We start from the raw sequence: 18,456 nt of genomic DNA, 5'->3' as shown, positions 1-18,456 counted from the left end.
TACACTCCTAGACTATATGGTATAGCCTATTACTCCTAGGCTACAAACCTAGGAGCATGTTCCTGTGCCAAATACTGTAGGCAATCATAACACGATAGTAAGTATTTGTGTATCAAAACGTATTTAAACAAAGTACAGCCAAAATATGCTATAAAAGATAAAAATGGTATACCTATATAGGGCACTTACCATGAATGGAGCTTGCAGGAAAAACTGGAAGTTCCTCTGGGTGAGTCAGTGAGTAGTGAGTGAATGTGAGGGCCTAGGATATTATTGTACACTACCGTAGACTTTAAAAACTATATACTTAGGCTACACTAAATTTATAGAAAATATTTTTCTTTCTTCAATAATAAATTAACCTTAGCTTATTGTAACTTTTTTACTTTATATACTTTTTGTTTTTAACTTTTTGACTCTTATAACACAGCTCAAAACACATTGTTCAGCTGTACAAAAATATTTTCTTTCTTTATATCCTCATTCGATAAGCTTTTTTCTAAGGTAAAATTTCATTGTCTTACTCATTTGTTTTCTCCACAAGAATATAAGCTACATGAGAACAGGGGCCTTATGTGTCCTGTTGATTTCTGTATTCCCCAGTTTTCTGGAACAGTGCTTGGCATATCATAGGTGCTCAATAAATCTGAACGAATGCTGAATCAATGTTAAATAAAATGACTGGGGGAGTGGGCATTAGTACCTCTTCTCTAAGACTGAACAGAAGGTTAGTATTGTGGAGAATGAATAAACAGAACATGTAGTTCCAGCATTCAAACTGGTTGGAGAAGAAAGAAGTACCAGTATGAACATCCTGAGAACAAGACAAGGTAAACTATGAGCAGGTATGGGTGTGAGGCACAGAATCAGAGGCAAGAGGGAAAGAGGCAGTGGCTGAAACAGAGCTTGAGAGCAGGGATCAGATGCTACTCATTTTCCTGTGTCCTGTGCTTCACACAGTGGCTGCAGAATAGGTGCTCTGTGAACAAGTGTTAAAGTGCACTGAGTAGACCGGCCCATTGAGGTGGACCAGGCAAGACACAAAGACTCTGTGTATAACTTCGTTATCTTGGTTTGTAAATATCCCTACTCAGCAATTTCTCAATCTATGTGTGTTACGAGATTCCCTTAAATAGAGAGTCTTTAAATATAGGCGTGCACACACAAGATAATGTTTTGGCTAAAATCCATGTCATTTATTTATTCAACAAACAATTATTTTCTATGGTCCAGGCCATGTTCTTGGCACTGGGAATAGAGATAAGTCCTGGCCCTCAAGGAGCTCACAGTCTAATAGGGGAAAAATAGGGAATAAATAAATATAATGTAACTAGAGTATACAAAGGGGACCACTATGGGAGACAAAGAGCAGAGGAACCTAAATCCTATGGTTAGTGTCCACAGGAAAGAAAAGACCTGAATACTGTATGTTTTTGTAAAGAATAAATAAGGCAACGGTTCCCAGAGTGCGGCTGGCTGATTACCTCTGTTGGAATCACGTGGAGCACGTACTGAAGTATAGATTCCCATCCCCTTCTGCACACATCTGATTCAGCAGGTTGTGAGGGGGTTTTCAGTTGGGGAATCTGCATTTTAAAGTGCTCTAGGTGATTCTACCGCCCATCTTAAAGATAAGGTTTGTTCTTTTACCTGGAATGAAGAATGATCTGCACACCTGAAACGTTAATCTGTGTTAGTCTTTAATGAGGGGCAGGGGAAGTAGAGAAAAGGAAGGGAGTTGACATCTATTAAGTTCTACGGTAGTCTATGTATAAGTTAATTTATTCTCACGATAATCCTATGAGGTAGATATTAGTATCCCCATTTTACAGATGAAAAAAACAGAATTCGAGAGTTTAAATAATTTGTTCAACATTATAGAGCTAATGAATAGCAACACTGACATGTGAACCCAGATCCACTTACCTCTAAAGTCTGTCCACTTTCTATAACACCATGCTAGCACCAAGGGACAAATTTACTGATTAAATGTTACGTTTTTCTTTTAGTTATTCACCGGATCCATCTCGATAAATAAATAAAAAGAGCAGTCAGATGGTACTTTGGTCACATCCAATGTAATTATCCATGGATATATCCTTGGCAAGTGGGGATAGAGGGCAAAGCCAGGAAGAATGATAACATGAGCAGCCATTTCTTACTTGTTTTTCCGTCACTTTCTTACCCTTTGGTGGAGGTGTTATGAAAATGTACTATGGCTAAGAACTGGGTCCATTTGGAGGGAAAAGCAAATATAACTGGATAACCACGAAAGCAACCCTACCTGACGTCAAAGATTCCTAGGACTCAAGACATCCAGGTCAGAGGGCATTTAAGGAAAAGAGCAGGGCTCATGAGACTCCAGTTTCTCAAAATAGAACTGTCAGGACCAGAGGCAGGTCCAGAATTTGCAATAGGGAAGAGCTCAACCTCTAGAGAAATTGTGAAAGGGTAGCAGCTTCTTCAGGTTAAACAAACACTATCTGTCTCTCTCTACACACACATCGGTAGAACAAAATAGACACAGCTCAGAAAATAATGGGAAGCCCAATTCTATTTAAAGAGCTTGAGGACAGGCCCCAGCCACACACACAAACTGCAAATACTACCTAAATTCCCATTCACCATATTCAGTGTCATCCAACCAGATCTTATGCAGGAGCAGCAGACAAAGTGGAACATGTCAGATCAGTAAAGGCAAGGCATAGTAAAGGCAGTCAGCAACAACACCGAGGGGCACTGGGGCCTTGGATTCAGAAGCCTGGTGTGTAACCACCATCCTCTTCTATCACTGGGCTTGAAGCCACAATAGCAGCACTACAACAAAAGATGGGTTTCCAGTACTGGAGAATAATGTTCTTATTTCTGGTATTCCTAGCAACTGCTGAGTCCCAAGATGAGTTTTGATAAAATCGGGCCATACAGGTGATGCTATGGATAGCACATAGCTTAAATTTTATTATTTTGTGTAACAAAGATTGTAAGCCAGACTATTTTTTTTTTTATTGCTACATTTTCCCCACACCCAATCTGGGAACGTCTGCTTCCACCTACTTTTTCATGTAACGTTTAGAGGTGTTTTAAAAAAATCATGCAAATCTGGACTGATCTTCTCTTTATAAAAGTGTTTTGGTTTACTTACACTGCACTGATTCACCCCATCAAACCCACAACTTCTAACAGGCAGTTAGAGAAGCAGGTGCCACAAACTATGGTTTAATAATATGCAGGCACTGTACCTGTTTATCTAACTATACTTGAAATTCGCTGATACCCCAAACCAGCTACACTAAACGCATGTAGATGAAGTCTTTATCCTGATGGGAATATCTGGTTGTTCTAGAACCTAAACAAGATATCTGGGTTATGCCCTTGGCCAGCTGACTGGAGCATGGGAAGCATATATAAAGCCCATATCTAACCATAGCAAGTCTTCAAGCTTATTATCCTGTCACAAGATCATAAAGATGACAAAATGAACATTTGTGAGCTATGAGGTCAAAATGGCCAGAATGCGACTGCACCGTCGCACTATACAAAGTCAAGTCAACTATCCTGTAGATCCTTGGCTGTCTCTTGTTATAACCTCAAACACTTAAAAGGAAACCTCAAGTATGCTAAGATAGTTATCAGAATGTTTGGGTATCTTCATTCCTGAATATTAAGTAATGGGGCTCATTTCCACAATTACTTTTTGCAATAAGCACACAAGGCAGCTCATTATAGACTGCTTGTTATAGATGCTGAGGTCTTTGAGTTCTTTAGGGGTAGGTGGGCTCTAGACTATCCAGGGCTGAGCTGACTTGGTGAAAGCCCAAACATTATAGCTCTAAGTCTTATCTTGGTTCTGGGCACATTTCAGTTCTGCTCCAATTCCGCTTTGCTCTAATTCAGCGATGACAGACATATATTTGAACTCATTTGGTCTGAGGTTAAAGGTCTCCACTAACCCGTAGGTCTCCTTCCGATCAGTGGCATAGAAGAGCTGAACTTGGTTGGCGATGCACTGTGCCTCTGCAACATTCTGTAAGGTAAAAAGAGTAATGAGGGCCTTCCCTGCACATGGCCACAAAGCTTTGTGTCTGAGTTCCGTGGGGGTGGGGACCCTCACCCAACAGTCACTGCTTCTAGAACATTTTCCTGACTTCCTGACCTCCCCAACTTGTTTAGGTATCCCTTCTCTGAGTAACCAAATCACCCTATACTTACCACCATCACAGTATTTATCACACTGTCCTTTTCTTCTTCTTTTTCTTTTTTGTCTACCTTCCCTAGTGCAAATTCCTCAAAGATATAAAACCATAGCTTGTTTTGTATCCCCGCACATAATGACATCTGGTAAATGTTTGCTGAATGAATTAATGCACATGTTCATAATTTCTCTCTCTATTCAGTTCCTTAATAACTGTTAAATATATCTCAAGGGGGGGAAAAATAGCAACAGTTACCCAGTTCCAAGAACCAGTTAGTGAATGAGTACTAAGTTCTTGACTAACCAGACATACCTGAATAAAACCTGTTACTGATACCACTTCAGTAAGAAACGTAGTGCCAGAGCCAGCCGTGATAGTTTTAAAATTTGTCCACAAATTTTATAATACTTTTCCTTATTTTGGTGGGGCCTAATTTCCCTTTCTTTAAGTGAGGGCTGTACTCAGAGACCGACTTCTAACAAATAGACTATGACAAAATTGCTGGGCATGGCAGCACGAGCCTGAAGTCCCAGCTGTTCTAGAGGCTGAGGTGGAAGATTGCTTCAGTGCAGAAGTTCAAGGCCAGCCTGGACAACACAGCAAAACCTCATCTCTTGAAAAAAAAATAGCCTATGACAAAATGATAGATAATGGCTTCTGCCATTAAGCCATAAAAGATTGTAGCTTCTGTCTTGCTTTGGGGAAAGTTAGTTGCCATGTCATGAGAACATACAAGCAGCCCTATGGAGAAGCCAACATGGTGAGGACATGAAACCTCTGCCAACAGCCATGTGAGTGGGGCTGGAAGTGGATTCTCAAGCCTATCAACCTTCAGATAAATGTAGCACCATCCAACATATTAACAGTAGCATCATGAGACTCTGAGCCAGAACCACTCAGCTAAGCTGCTCCTGAATTCCTGACCCACAGAAACTGTGAGGTAATAAATGTTTGTTGTTTTAAGCCACTAAGTTTTGGAGTAATTTGTTATGCATTTGTAAGTAACATACCAGCAAAGCCCCAGGAAAGAGAAGGGGCCACATTCTCTAAAGCCCAGTAACAGGGAAATGGTGAGCAGACCACCCTATGTGACAAAGGTGGAAGGTGGGGTATTAGGACATAGGCTACGTTCTCAAAACCTTACCAAAGAATTACCTGAAACAACTTTTACTTTTGCTTTATACACATTCTACGACTCTAGTTGGTCAGAGGCACTTATCCATTATCACCATGTTCATACGTCCAAAATCCAATTCCAAAAGGTAATGGAGAATTCCCACTAAAAACTGACTGTCAAAAGTATGCTACATCGGCCGGGCGCGGTGGCTCACGCCTGTAATCCTACCACTCTGGGAGGCTGAGGCGGGCGGATTGTTTGAGCTCAGGAGTTCGAGACCAGCCTGAGCAAGAGCGAGACCCCGTCTCTACTAAAAATAGAAAGAAATTAATCGGACAACTAAAAATATATATAGAAAAAATTAGCCGGGCATGGTGGCACATGCCTGTAGTCCCAGCTACTCGGGAGGCTGAGGCAGGAGGATCGCTTGAGCCCAGGAGTTTGAGGTTGCTGTGAGCTAGGCTGACGCCATGGCACTCACTCTAGCCCGGGCAAAAGAGTGAGACTCTGTCTCAAAAAAAGAAAAAAAAAAAAAAAGTATGCTATATCTAGCTGCAGAGTGATGAAGATGGGTTTACAAATACCATAGGCTGTGCTTCACCTCTATTCCTTCCATGGGACTTTCCAGGTCATTGCTCACAAGCAGGCACTAATCTGAGACTGCATCTCCAATCAAAAGCCTTTTCCCAAAAAGCTAGCTACTTCAAATTAATAGAATTTTAGAGCTGGAAGGGGCCGCAGAGATCACCTAGTCTCATTTAATAGGCCAAGAAACCAAGGCAGATGAGATGCAAGGACAGGCCCAAGGTCAGAGCCAGGACCAGACCTCTAGAATCTCAAGCTGGTACTCCCTCTACTTCACCCTGCTACTGTTTCTGGAGGGGTAAGAGAATTAAGATTGATCAACATTGATAACTCTACTTCACCAATTTTATTTTTCTTAAATTCACACATGCCTCAAGAGCAAACCATTTCTTGAACTCCTAACCTCAAGTGATCCTCCTGCCTCGGCCTCCCAGAGCGCTAGGATTATAGGCCTGAGTCACCGTGCCCGGTCAAGAGCAAACCATTTCTAAAGGAAGTGCACTGCCATAATCTGTGGAGGATACCACCACTTTCTTAGCTCCTGAGCTGTAGGGCCTCTGACATCAACTTTTATTCGAAGCTTGAGAGGTAAGTTGAGCTGTGTGCATTCCAGAACAGTGCTGTTCAAACTATTCTGCAGAGTCCTAGGGGCTCTGTGGAAGTGCCTTAGGTCTCTTCACCTTTGTTTTAGCTGTATACCATGGGATTCTACTTAATAAGATTTTGTTTGGATAAAGAGTTCTTCCTACCACTTTAAAAAGAAGTTTGAAGACCACTAGTATAGTGGGTAGGGCATAAGACACAGAGAGAGATGGGAGAGATGTGTGTTTGTCTGTCTCTCATGGAGGGTTATAGAAAGGCCTCCTCTCCTCCTGGCCTTTTGTTCTCTTGACTCTTAACATGAAACAGTCATCTCCTCCCTTTCCAAGACCCAAGAAGATAAACATACTAACATCCTGTGTTGCTCAATAAAGAGGTATTTTAACAAATGTGACTTCTCCCTCTCAATCTTCACATCTACAGTCAATAACCGGGTCCTGCCCATTTTATCCCTACATTTTTCTGCAGTCATTCCCTCTCCTCCATCTCTATTACCACTACTCCAGTTCAGGTCTTTACCACCTCTTGCCCAGACTATTGCAACTATTTTCTAAATGATCACACTGACCAGATTTGAACTACACAATGTTTAGGAAGCAAATAATTAAGATTAATGGTCTTAAAACTCAACTGTTTATGGGTTACTCCTTGTTCAAACCTTTTAATGACTCTTTCATGCCCTCAGTATAAAGCCAAACCTCTAGACACAACCCACCAAACCTCCTTTTTTTTTATATACCGGTGATATCAAACTGTTTGCAATACCCCAAGTCATTTTATGCCTGTTAGCATTTACTTAATGCTATTCCCTCTGTCTGGGACGTTTCCTCCACCCTGCCCCCCTTCCTTTATCTGGCTAAACTCCTGCTGGTCTTTGAAGGTTCAGCCCAGGTATCATCTCCAAGAAGCCTTCTTACTCCCTGTGGGCCAGGGACACCACCCATCCCCCAGAACCCTCTGCATGTCTCCATCCTAGTAGTTACTGCATTTCCATAAAATCATCTATTGACACAGATGCGGAGCCAAACAAAGCTATGTTTTTGAATATTCTACTAACTTTTCAGCAATAAAGTTAGTTCAGAAGAAACCTCTAGTTTCCACATATTTCTATCCTTTTGAGGTTAATGCTATAACATAGTTGTTTAAATACTATGCCTAAAGAGCACGTTTCATGCATGAGTATGCAGGGGATCACACGTTTATACTACATTTTTAGGTTTTTCTTCTCTAAATCATATACTTCTATAATAAATTCTAACATGTCTAGTTTTACACTTGTTCTAGTTGGACCCTCACAGTCAAGCTGATTTATGTGAGGCACATGTATGTTGTCTGGTATGCTGTCAAATGTTATAAGGCCAGGAAGCAAATTTTAATGATGATGATAACTGTGCAGCAGTTTGAAACCACCAGAATGAGGTGGCAAAAATGGCAAAAAACTGGAATGGGACTCTTCTGACCTCTAAGATCCACTTTTTTTTTTTTGGAGATAGAGTCTCACTCTGTTGCCCAGGCAAGAGTGCTGTGGCATCAGCCTAGCTCACAGCAACCTCAAACTCCTGGGCTCAAGCGATCCTACTGCCTTGGCCTCCCGAGTAGCTGGGACTATAGGCATGCGACACCATGCCTGGCTAATTTTTTCTATATATTTTTAGTTGTCCGATTAATTTCTTTCTAATTTTAGTAGAGATGGGGTCTCGCTCTTGTTCAGGCTGGTCTCGAACTCCTGACCTCGAGCAATCCTCCCGCCTTGGCCTCCCAGAGTGCTGGGATTACAGGCGTGAGCCACCACGCTCAGCCTAGGATCCACTTTTAATATAGTTAGATGCTGTGCTTTGCTAAAGACCACAAAATACAGTACAATCTCTATATTGTTACTCATTCTTGTGGTCAAATCAAACTTTGTAATTATCAGCAACTATATCTCCTCCAAATTTCAATTTGAAGCATCTACATTTCATTTATTATTTTCTATCATTCTAGCTTACCCCCAACTCCAACAAGCCTTCAACCTCAACTTCACTAGGACTCTCAATTCTTATTGTCTCTAACCTCCCTCATATTTTCACTTTCCTATTTACGCAGCTTCCACTCTATGGTCAGTTAATCATTCTTTTGAATTCACCTTCCTGGCCTCTCAATTACTTCACTACACGACTTGGCTAAACATAACCCTAGTTAAATCCAGCTCTCAGCCTCCTCTCTCTGTGCTTGTACCTGCACACCCATTCTCTCTTCCATTCCCCTAGACCATGGGTTGGCATGCAGTTTCTATAAAGGAACAGACAGTAAACATTTTAGGCTCTGTGGGCCACACAGTCTCTGTTGTAACTACTCAGCTTTCTGTTGCAGAGCAAAAGCAGCCATAAATAATATGTAGGTAAATAAGCATGGCTGTGTTCCAATAAAACTTTACTTATAGACACTGAAATTTGAATTTCATATACTTTTCGCATGTCATGAAATACTATTTTTCTTTCAGCTTCCTCCCTGTACCCCTGCCCAACCACTTAAACATGTAGAAAACATTCTTAACTCATAGGCCTTATAAAAACAGGCAGTGGGTTGGATTTGGCCCACAGGCTATAGTTTGCTGACCTTTTCCTAGACAACAATTTCATACTTCCTCTTTTCGACTCAAATGTCCAACATCTTCCTATTCTTTCTTTCAGCTAATAACTTTTCTTTCTTTTCACTAAGCAATCTGGAGAGAACTTCCACAACCTATCAGTACCTCTATCTATTTAACTGTATCTGTGTCCTTATACTATGCTTCTCCCCTGTTATTGTACTCCTGGCAAAGATCAACCCCTCATTCCCAGACTTGCCACTTCCTCCCTCTTTCTCCTGTATTATCAATATTTTCATCTCTACTGGATCTTTACATCAGCATACAAATATGATGTTACTTCTTTCATATTCAAAACAAAAGATACCCTTGGTCCCACTTCTCCCTCTTCAGCTAGTGCCCCATTCTTTCTTCCTCTTACAGAAATGTTTCTTGAGTTTCTATGCTTGTTCTTCTTAATTTCTCTTCTCATTTTGTCTTAAATCTACTCCAATCACACTTTTACTGAACCACATCTTTGAAATTGCTCTTATAAAGGTCCCCAGTGACTTCCATGTTTGCAAAATCTAGTAAATTTCCAGTTAGCATCTCATTTTCCCTACAAGCAAGTGAGATTTGGCCAGTTGGGCAGTTCCTATTCCTTGAAACACTTTATCTTAGCGTCCAGGGCATTCTACCATCTTAATTTTCCTCCTACCTCATGACCATTCCTTCTTAATCTTCTTTATTGATATTGTTTCATCTCTCTAGGGTTCAGTTCTCAGACCTCTTCTCCCTCTTTACTCACTGCCTTGGTGACTTCATTTAGTCCCTTGGTTTAAAATACACTCTGTGTGCTGACAATACCTATATTTATATCTCCAGTTTGGACCTCTCCCCTGAACTCCAGGCTATATCTAACTGCCTACTACTTGGATATATAACAGGCATCTCAGAATTAACATATCCAAAAGTGAGCTCCTGATTTTCCTCCCAAATCTATTCCTCCTTCAATCTTGCCTATCTCAGTTAATGGCAACTCCATTTTTTTGCATAGAATGTTGGGTAACTTCCAGTTGAATGTGGTGAATGGAAGGGTTTAAGTGGCAGGAAGAATGGGAGAAATGGGATTGCATAGTTTCAAGAACAATAGATAGGGAAGAAGAGTCCCCACTGTGTCCTAGGCTTGGGGCCTACTGCTACTGGAGATACTAGCTGAATGACATCACTTCTTCCTTCCCCCTAAGCAGCTGGTAAGAGAGAGAGGAAAAAAAATAAGTGGGTGTTATAATTTAAGATCTTAGGGGGAAGAGGTTCTATTCCACTATTTTGAGGGCAATCTGAACTTAACTGTTGCCAGATAAATGAGACTGAAATGAGTAAGGAGCAGATAAACAGGTTGTGTAGTAATCATAAATTGCTCCTGGCACCTAGGTGTGCACAGAGAACACAACAGACATCATTAGCTATGGGCATTATGGTCCATGCTTTATCCCAGTGATTCTCATCTGGGAATGGGAAAAGGAGGAAAAGAAACCACTGAAAGGTGGCCTTACTAATAACCTAACAGAGGAAAATAACCTATCTAACAGAAAGTAAGAGAAATAAACTCACAGCACATAATTGCCCCTTTGAAGAGAAAACTCACAACACAACTACCCTTTGTTTAATTAAACACCTCTAGCCTAACTAGTTATCTCTAAGAGTTTCATTTTCATAGCCTTGAAGAGTCCTAAGCAGATAGGAGGGGTGCAAACTTCCCACTTCAGTTCTTGCCCGCACCAGATTCCAAGGACTCAGATAAAATCAGCCTCACAGAGAGAAAATAAAGAACATTTGAAACAACTTCATCACCACTTCTTTTTTTTTTTTTTTTTGAGACAGAGTCTCACTGTGTTGCCCTGGCTAGAGTGCCGTGGCGTCAGCCTAGCTCACAGCAACCTCAAACTCCTGGGCTCAAGCGATCCTTCTGTCTCAGCCTCCCGCGTAGCTGGGACTGCAGGCATGCGCCACCATGCCCGGCTAATTTTTTATATATATTTTTAGTTGTCCAATTAATTTCTTTCTATTTTTAGTAGAGACGGGGTCTCGCTCTTGCTCAGGCTGGTTTTGAACTCCTGAGCTCAAACAATCCGCCCGCCTCAGCCTCCCAGAGAGCTAGGATTACAGGCGTGAGCCACCGCGCCCGGCCTCACCACCACTTCTGTTATCGGTCTACTAAAGCAGAGAAAAGAAGCCATTTTTATCCTTTAAAACTCTAAGCAACTTTCCCTCAGCTGCCAGGCACTTCCTTCTTTTTTCTGTGTGCTGTGGCCATTCCCTCCTTCTCTCTCTCTTTCTCTCTTCCTTCCTTGGGAAAATACACAGACTTGGTACTTCTGTTACCCTTATCACTGTGTGAGAATTATTTTTCCCCCCGTGTATGAATTTCACACCCTTTCAACCTCTATGTTTGATCAATGTCGTACATATGAACAGTATGGAAGAAGATAAAAGATTGAGAACTATCTTAAGACTTTGAACTCTTCTCCACAATTTAGAAGTCATTTACTTGTCCACATTCTCTTACCCAAAACCCTTTGGGCCTGATGTGTCTTAGATTCAGAATTACTGAATTTTTGAAAAGTAATAGGTGCAGATACTGTACAACTGAATATTATACAACTCTTCATAATTAAACACATTAATATTTCCCTAGTAAAATGCATACTATTCCACACCAAGTGGGATTAATAAGGACTATAAATGTCTTCATATCAATTTACGTGAAGATTGAGTTACCAAATGAGTCCAAATTTAGGTAAGGTTTTTGTTTGTTTGTTTGTTTTTTGAGATGGGGGTCTCACTATATTGCTCAGGCTGTCCTGAACTCCTAGCCAAAAGTGATCCCTCTGCCTTGGCCTCCCAAAGTGCTGGGATTACAAGCCTAAGCCGCCATGCTCAGCTACGGGTGAAGTTTTGTGACAAAATGATTATGAAAAAACTTTATTTTTAGAGCCTGTGGATTTCAGAATTGTGAATAAATGACTGAGGATCTGTATTAAATTCAACTTGAAAGAGCTTGAACAAGACAAAATTATTGTCAACTTTAAAGTAAGTAAGAAACAAGGTACATGTAGCTCTCTGGAATTTTACCTCTCATAACATTTGGCAGAGGAGTAATACCTTCAAGGCCACTAGGTAAAGTTAATTCTTACCAGAAATGTGGAATCCATTTCTGCTGTCATCAGCACTATGCCCTTTTCTTCCTTAAGTTCAGGGTAGTGATATAAAATCAGCTGGCTGGCTGCAGCTTCCCCTCGGGTCTGCAAGGAGGACCACTTATCAAGGTTCAATAAGGTACCATCACAACGAACTACAATTTCAAAGCAATAGAGAGTCTGGAGGAAATTCTGGCTCTTAAGAGCCCCTTGGGTGGCTAATGAGTTGGAGGACTGGCATGGGGGGGGCAAGGTCAGGCCTGCAAAGGCACAGTGAAACTGACAGTTTGCACAGTGTTATTTGTGTCTTTAGCTGGAAAAGGTTTGGCTTTTTTCCCAGAAAATGTTTACAGTAGGCAGTGAATCCTTCATTGTGGCCATACATTTAAAAACAAAATGGCACAAGCAGCTACCAAATCAAGTTCTAAAGAAAGCAATGTGCCTACATAATTGCCACTTTTATGGACTAGCACATTTCACAGCTGAAATCTACTCCCTTTGGCTGGCTCTGAAGACTGAGCTCTTTTAAGCTGTAGCAAGAGATGAAGAGTTTGCACATGGGCTAGATTTGTAATACGTAGCTTTAAAACATAAACTGGGTGGGGGGTGATGGGGAGAAGAAGGACTGAAACATCATAATTTTATGAAGAATGGTCAGGGCAGTGACTACTAGACTTCAAGTTTAGATTAGGAAGAGAGTATGGGTTCAAAGCTAAAGCCCTTATATAGTGTAGAAGGAAACAGATACATTCAAAAAAAGATCTCTGGGCTTCATCTTTAACATTTCAGCAAGAGTCATTTTAATTATCAATACCTAACTATTACTCGTGTATTCTTAATACTTCAGCCTATTGAACTATTGAACATACTTCTAATATTATACTGATTGTTTTGATCATAATTCTTATATTTTACAATTTTACAATCATTTTGATTATAATTACATTTCTGGATCTTTCTCCAATATTTGGGTATAAGTTTCAGCAGGGCAGGGACCTGGTCTCATAGATCTCCACGGAGCCCTTAACACAGTTCCCAAGACAATGGCATAATGATTAAGTTCATAGATGTTGGAGTCAGATAACCTGGACTCAAATGGGGCCCTATCACTTACTAGTAGTGAACAGAAATAGAAAATAATAACAGTAACTATTTCATGGCATATGTACAAGGATTAAATAGAAAATAATAACAGTAACTATCTCATGGCAAATGTGTGAGGATTAAATGACACAATGTATATAAAACATCTGGCATATAATATTAATAAGTATGTCAAATGTTGGTTACTATAGTATGTACACAATAAATGATTGTTGGATGAATTACAAAATGACAAAGTGAAAAGCCGCTCCCTCATTCTATTTTGTACCCTCTTGTACCCTAAATTCAAAGCCAATATAATAGATGCTTATTTTTGTCAGATTTGGCCTCTAAATAGAGAATGCCAATCCTAGTTATGATTTGATTTAAAATACGAACTTTTATTTTAAAAGCTTCAAATACTTTGAATCTAACTTGTAAATCTAATATTTGGGAATAAAATAAAAAGAAAGAAGGAAGAAAGCAAACAAAATAATTTATTAAATGGAAACTATTCACGTAGCATGTTGGAAAGTGCTGACTTGGTTAAGAAAACACAGATAAGACATGGAGCCTTCCTCAAGGGGCTTATATAGCTTGAGTTAAAAATATAACCATCATAACTTCATGTTGTTAAGCCATGTTTGTTAAGTGAGGCACATGCAGTGAATGGGATAGAGGTCAGGGGAAGAGACAGAAGAGAGCCAGGAGTAGTCAGAGAAAGTGTTTTGGAGTCTTTTCCAATTTCTAGGTATTGAGTGGGGCTAGAAAACTAGCCCAACATGCAAAGTATGACGATTCATCAGTGCTATAGCAAATAATGCTGGGAGTCAGTAGATATTCTGTGCCCCTGAGCCTCAGCAAGGGCTCCTAGTCCTATTAAAGGGTAGGCCTTTTTCCTCTAGAGGAAGAGCACAAGCCACTTACCTGAATATTTATAAGTGCAGTGAAGTGGAGCTCAGTACCTGTCCATTGTCCTACAAAGAACTCATAACCTTCCCTTCTTGGCAGAGCACACAGAAACTACGGGAAACAGATATACAAGGAGATAGATGAATAAATGAAATCATTTGCTCTATATCCAACTACCTGTATCATTCATTCAATTTCTTCAATATTTGGTTTAAAAAATTTTTTTTTTTTTTTTTTTTTAACAGAGTCTCACTCTGTTGCCCTGGCTAGAGTGAGTGCCATGGCGTTAGCCTAGCTCACAGCAACCTCAAACTCATGGGCTCAAGTGATCCTTCTGCCTCAGCCTCCCGAGTAGCTGGGACTACAGGCATGTGCCACCATGCCCGGCTAATTTTGTCTATGCATTTTTAGTTGTCCAATTAATTTCTTTCTATTTTTAGTAGAGATGGGGTCTCGCTCTTGCTCAGGCTGGTTTCAAACTCCTGAGCTCAAACGATCCACCCACCTCGGCCTCCCAGAGTGCTAGGATTACAGGCGTGAGCCACCACGCCCAGCCAAATTTTTTTTAATTATGAAATTTAATTTTTAGGCATGGTGGCTCACACCTGCAATCCCAGAACTTTGGGAGGCAGAGACAGGAGGATCACTTGAGGCCAGGAGTTCAAGACCAGAACATAGTAAGACTCTGTCTTTATAAAAAACAAAAAAAAATTAGCCAAGTGCAGCGCTGTGCACCTGTGGTCCCAGGTACTCAGGAGGCTGAGGCAGGAGGACTGCTTGAACTCAGGAGTTCAAGGCTGCAGTGAGCTATGATTGCACCACTGTCCTGCAGCCTGAGCAACAGAGTGAGACCCTGTCTCTAAAAAAAATAAATAAAAATAAATAAATTATGAAATTCATATGTGGTAATATAATAAACACTCATGTACTTCTCAATCCACCTAAGAAAGCATTAGAGATACAACAGAGGCTCCCTGTATACTCCATTCCAGTCCCATCCTAGAGTTAACATCTATCCTGTGGGACTACAGGCATGTGCCACCATGCCAGGCTAATTTTTTAAAAAATATTTTTGTGGAGATGGAGTCTTGAACTCCCAGCCTCAAACAATCCTTCTGCTTCGACCTCTCAGAATGATGGAATTATTACAGGTGTGAGCTACCACGCCTGGCTTATCCTGCATTTGGTGATTGTCATTCCCTTTTATATTTTTATACTTTTAATATGTATGTGTATATCCATAAACAAGAAACAGTTTGCATGTTTAAAAACTTAAATCTTATCCAAGTGTATGTACCCTGTTATAACTTGCTTTTTTATTTCACATTATGCTTTTGACATTTATCCATGTTGATAAATACAACTCTCATTTATGAAATTTTCACTGTTGTATGAAATTCTACTGTAGAAACTTATCACAATTGGATTTATTTATTCTTCTCTTGATGAATGTTTGGGTCTTTCCCAATTTCTAAACTTTTTGATGCTACTAAAATAACATTTTTTTCCATTTGCTATAATTACTTCATATTCTATCAGCTGAGGCTTAAATTGGAGCATGGCTCTAGACCAAACACCAAGAAACGATCAGTTTTATGCTCAAGATGTTTAGAATTGGGGACAAGTAGTGGAGAAGAGAATGGTGCCAGAACAAAAGAGAGTATAATCAGTTTAATACACACAAGTCACAGAATTGTCTTCTTATTGCCAACCACTCAGGTTCCAATTTATTATTATTAGGTGACATAAACTCACTGCCTACCTGATAGCTGACTCCTTGCTAGGGAAAATTTTTTTTTAGAGTTTTGGGAACTTCGATAAATTGCACATATTTAAAGTGTACAATTTGATGAGTTTTACATATGTATACTGTAAAACCACAACTACAATTAACATAACAAACATATGTATAATCTCCAAAAGATTTCTTGTGCCCATTTATAATCTATACTTTCCTGTCCCCAACTGTTCATAAGTAACCACTGATTTGCTTTTTGTCTCTATAGGTCAGTTTGTATTTTATAAAATTTTATATAAATGGAACCACAGAATATGTACTTTCTTTGGTTTGGTTTCTTTCACTCAGCATAATCTGTGATCCATCCATGTTGTTGCATGTATCAATAATGCATTCCTTTTTATTGCTGAATATTACTCTATTATGTACACAAATGTACACACCACACACATGCTCTTTTTCCACAATTTCTATGCACCTGTGATAGACAATTAGATTGTTTCCAGTATTTGGTTATTACAAATAAAGCTGCTTAAACATTTGTGCACAAGTCATTGTATGGACATAATGCTTTTGGTTCTCTTGGGAAAATATCTAGGAATGGAATAGCTGGTTAGTATGGCAGGTATATGCTTAACTTATTTATTTATTTATTTATTTATTTTGAGACAAAATTTCACTCTGTTGCCCTAGCTAGAGTGCAGTGGCATCATTATAGCTCACTGCAACTTCAAACCCTGTGCTCAAGTGATCCTCCTGCCTCAGCCTTCCAAGTAGCTGGGACTACAGGTACACACCACTAAGTCAGCTAGTTTTTCTATTTTTAGTAGAGGTGGGGTCTTGCTCTTTTTCAGGCTGGTCTTGAACTCTTGAGCTCAAGCAATCCTTCTGCCTCAGCCTCGCAGAGTGCTAGGATTCCAGGCCTGAGCCACCACCCCTGGCCTACGCTTAACTTTTAAAGAAACCACAAAATTGTTTCTAAAGTGCTTATCCCATTTTATATTATCGCCAGCAGTACAGGGGAGTTCCAGTTGCTGCACATCCTCACCAACACTTAGTATGATCAGTTTTTTAAATTTTAGCCATTCTAGGGGTATCTCACTGTGGTTTTAATTTGCATTCCAATATGACTAATGATATCAAGCATCTTTTCAAGTGCTTATCTGCCACTCTACTTCTTTGGCAAACTTTTCAAATCTTCTGTCCCTTTTTTTGGAGACAGGGTCTCACTCAATTGTGCAGGCTAGAGAGCAGTAATGTCATCATAGCTCACTGCAACCTCAAACCCTGGGCTCAAGTGATCCTCCTGCCTCAGCATCCCAAGTAGCTGGGCTTACAGACATGTGCCACCACATCTGGCTAATTTTTCTATTTTTCTGTAGAGACAGGGTCTCAATATGTTGCTCGGGCTGGCCTCAAATTCCTGGGCTCAAATGATCCTCCTGCCTAAGCCTCCTAAAGTGCTAGGATTATAGGTGTAAGCCACCACACCCAGCCTTTTGTCCATTTTTAAATTGGGTTGTCTGTCCTCTTATTATTGAGTTATAAGAGTTTTTGATATAACTTGGGTTATTTCTGCCTTTTGGCTATTGTGACTAATGCTACTATGAACATGGGTATACAAACAGAATGTTTAAATTTTGATGAAATCTAATTTATTGATTTTTTTCTTTTATAGTGTGTGTTTTTGTGATGTATTTAAGAAATCTTTGCCAAACCCCAGATCACTGAGATTTTCTCTTTTATTTTCTTCTAGAAATTACATTTATGTCTATGATCTATTTTGAGTTAATTTTTGTATACAGTGAGGTTAGAGGTTCTTTTTTTGCATATGATATTCAGTTGTTTTAGCAGCATTTCTTGAAGAGATTATCCTTTCCTATTTAATTTCTTGGCACCTTTGTTGAAAAACAGCTGACCACATACATGTTGGTCTGTTCCTGGACTCTCTATTCTGTTCTATTGATCTATATGTCTGTCTTTACGGCAATATCATACTGTTTTCATTACTATGTCTTTAAAAGTCTTGAAATCAGGAAATTTAAGTCCTATAACTTTGTTGTTTTTTTTCCAAAATTGTTTTAGCTATTTTAGGTCCTTTGAGTATCCAAATAAACTTTTAAAACCAGCTTGCCAACTTCTATGGGAAAAAAGGCCTATTGAAATTTTGAATGGTATTGTATCTAATCTAGAGAGTTCTCCCAATTTAGGGAGAACTGACATTTTAACAATATTGAGTGATCCAATCCATGAACATGGTATATATATATCTCTTCATTTACTTAGGTATTCTTTATTTTCAGCAATGTTTGGAAAATTTTTAAAAACCCTAGAAATCATTACTGACACCAAGTTAGCTGTCCAGCCCACCTAATTCCTCTCCTTTAGGCCTTCTGGCAGCTCATTACTCCAGCAACAACTTCATAATTCCTTTTAGGTACATATTAGTAGGCTAGCATAGCTAAAACTGCAAAGAAAAC

At 39.7% G+C, this 18,456-nt stretch overlaps 1 protein-coding gene across 2 annotated transcripts in view; it reads right to left on the bottom strand.

Annotated features, from left to right (window-relative positions):
- Window positions 1–3,107: 3,107 nt before the first annotated feature.
- ATPAF1 (ATP synthase mitochondrial F1 complex assembly factor 1) overlaps window positions 3,108–18,456 on the bottom strand; it is a 28,899-nt gene continuing 13,550 nt past the window's right edge. Inside the window, exons 7-9 of one of the 2 annotated variants that reach the window (XM_012649017.1) lie at window positions 14,254–14,349; window positions 12,241–12,348; window positions 3,108–4,024 (exon numbers count right to left, since the gene is read on the bottom strand). In XM_012649017.1, coding sequence (XP_012504471.1) covers window positions 3,830–4,024; window positions 12,241–12,348; window positions 14,254–14,349 — 399 coding nt within the window. In that variant the 3' untranslated portion in view covers window positions 3,108–3,829. The remainder of the gene's footprint in view (window positions 4,025–12,240; window positions 12,349–14,253; window positions 14,350–18,456) is intronic. The other variant, XM_012649018.1, reaches the window with a different exon arrangement.

The sequence above is a fragment of the Propithecus coquereli genome, unplaced genomic scaffold (assembly GCF_000956105.1).
Source record: "Propithecus coquereli isolate 6110/MARCELLA unplaced genomic scaffold, Pcoq_1.0 Scaffold299, whole genome shotgun sequence".
Classification (NCBI taxonomy): Eukaryota; Metazoa; Chordata; class Mammalia; order Primates; family Indriidae; genus Propithecus; species Propithecus coquereli.
Note: the sequence above shows the minus strand (reverse complement) of the source record. Positions and strands in the feature narration are given on the sequence as shown.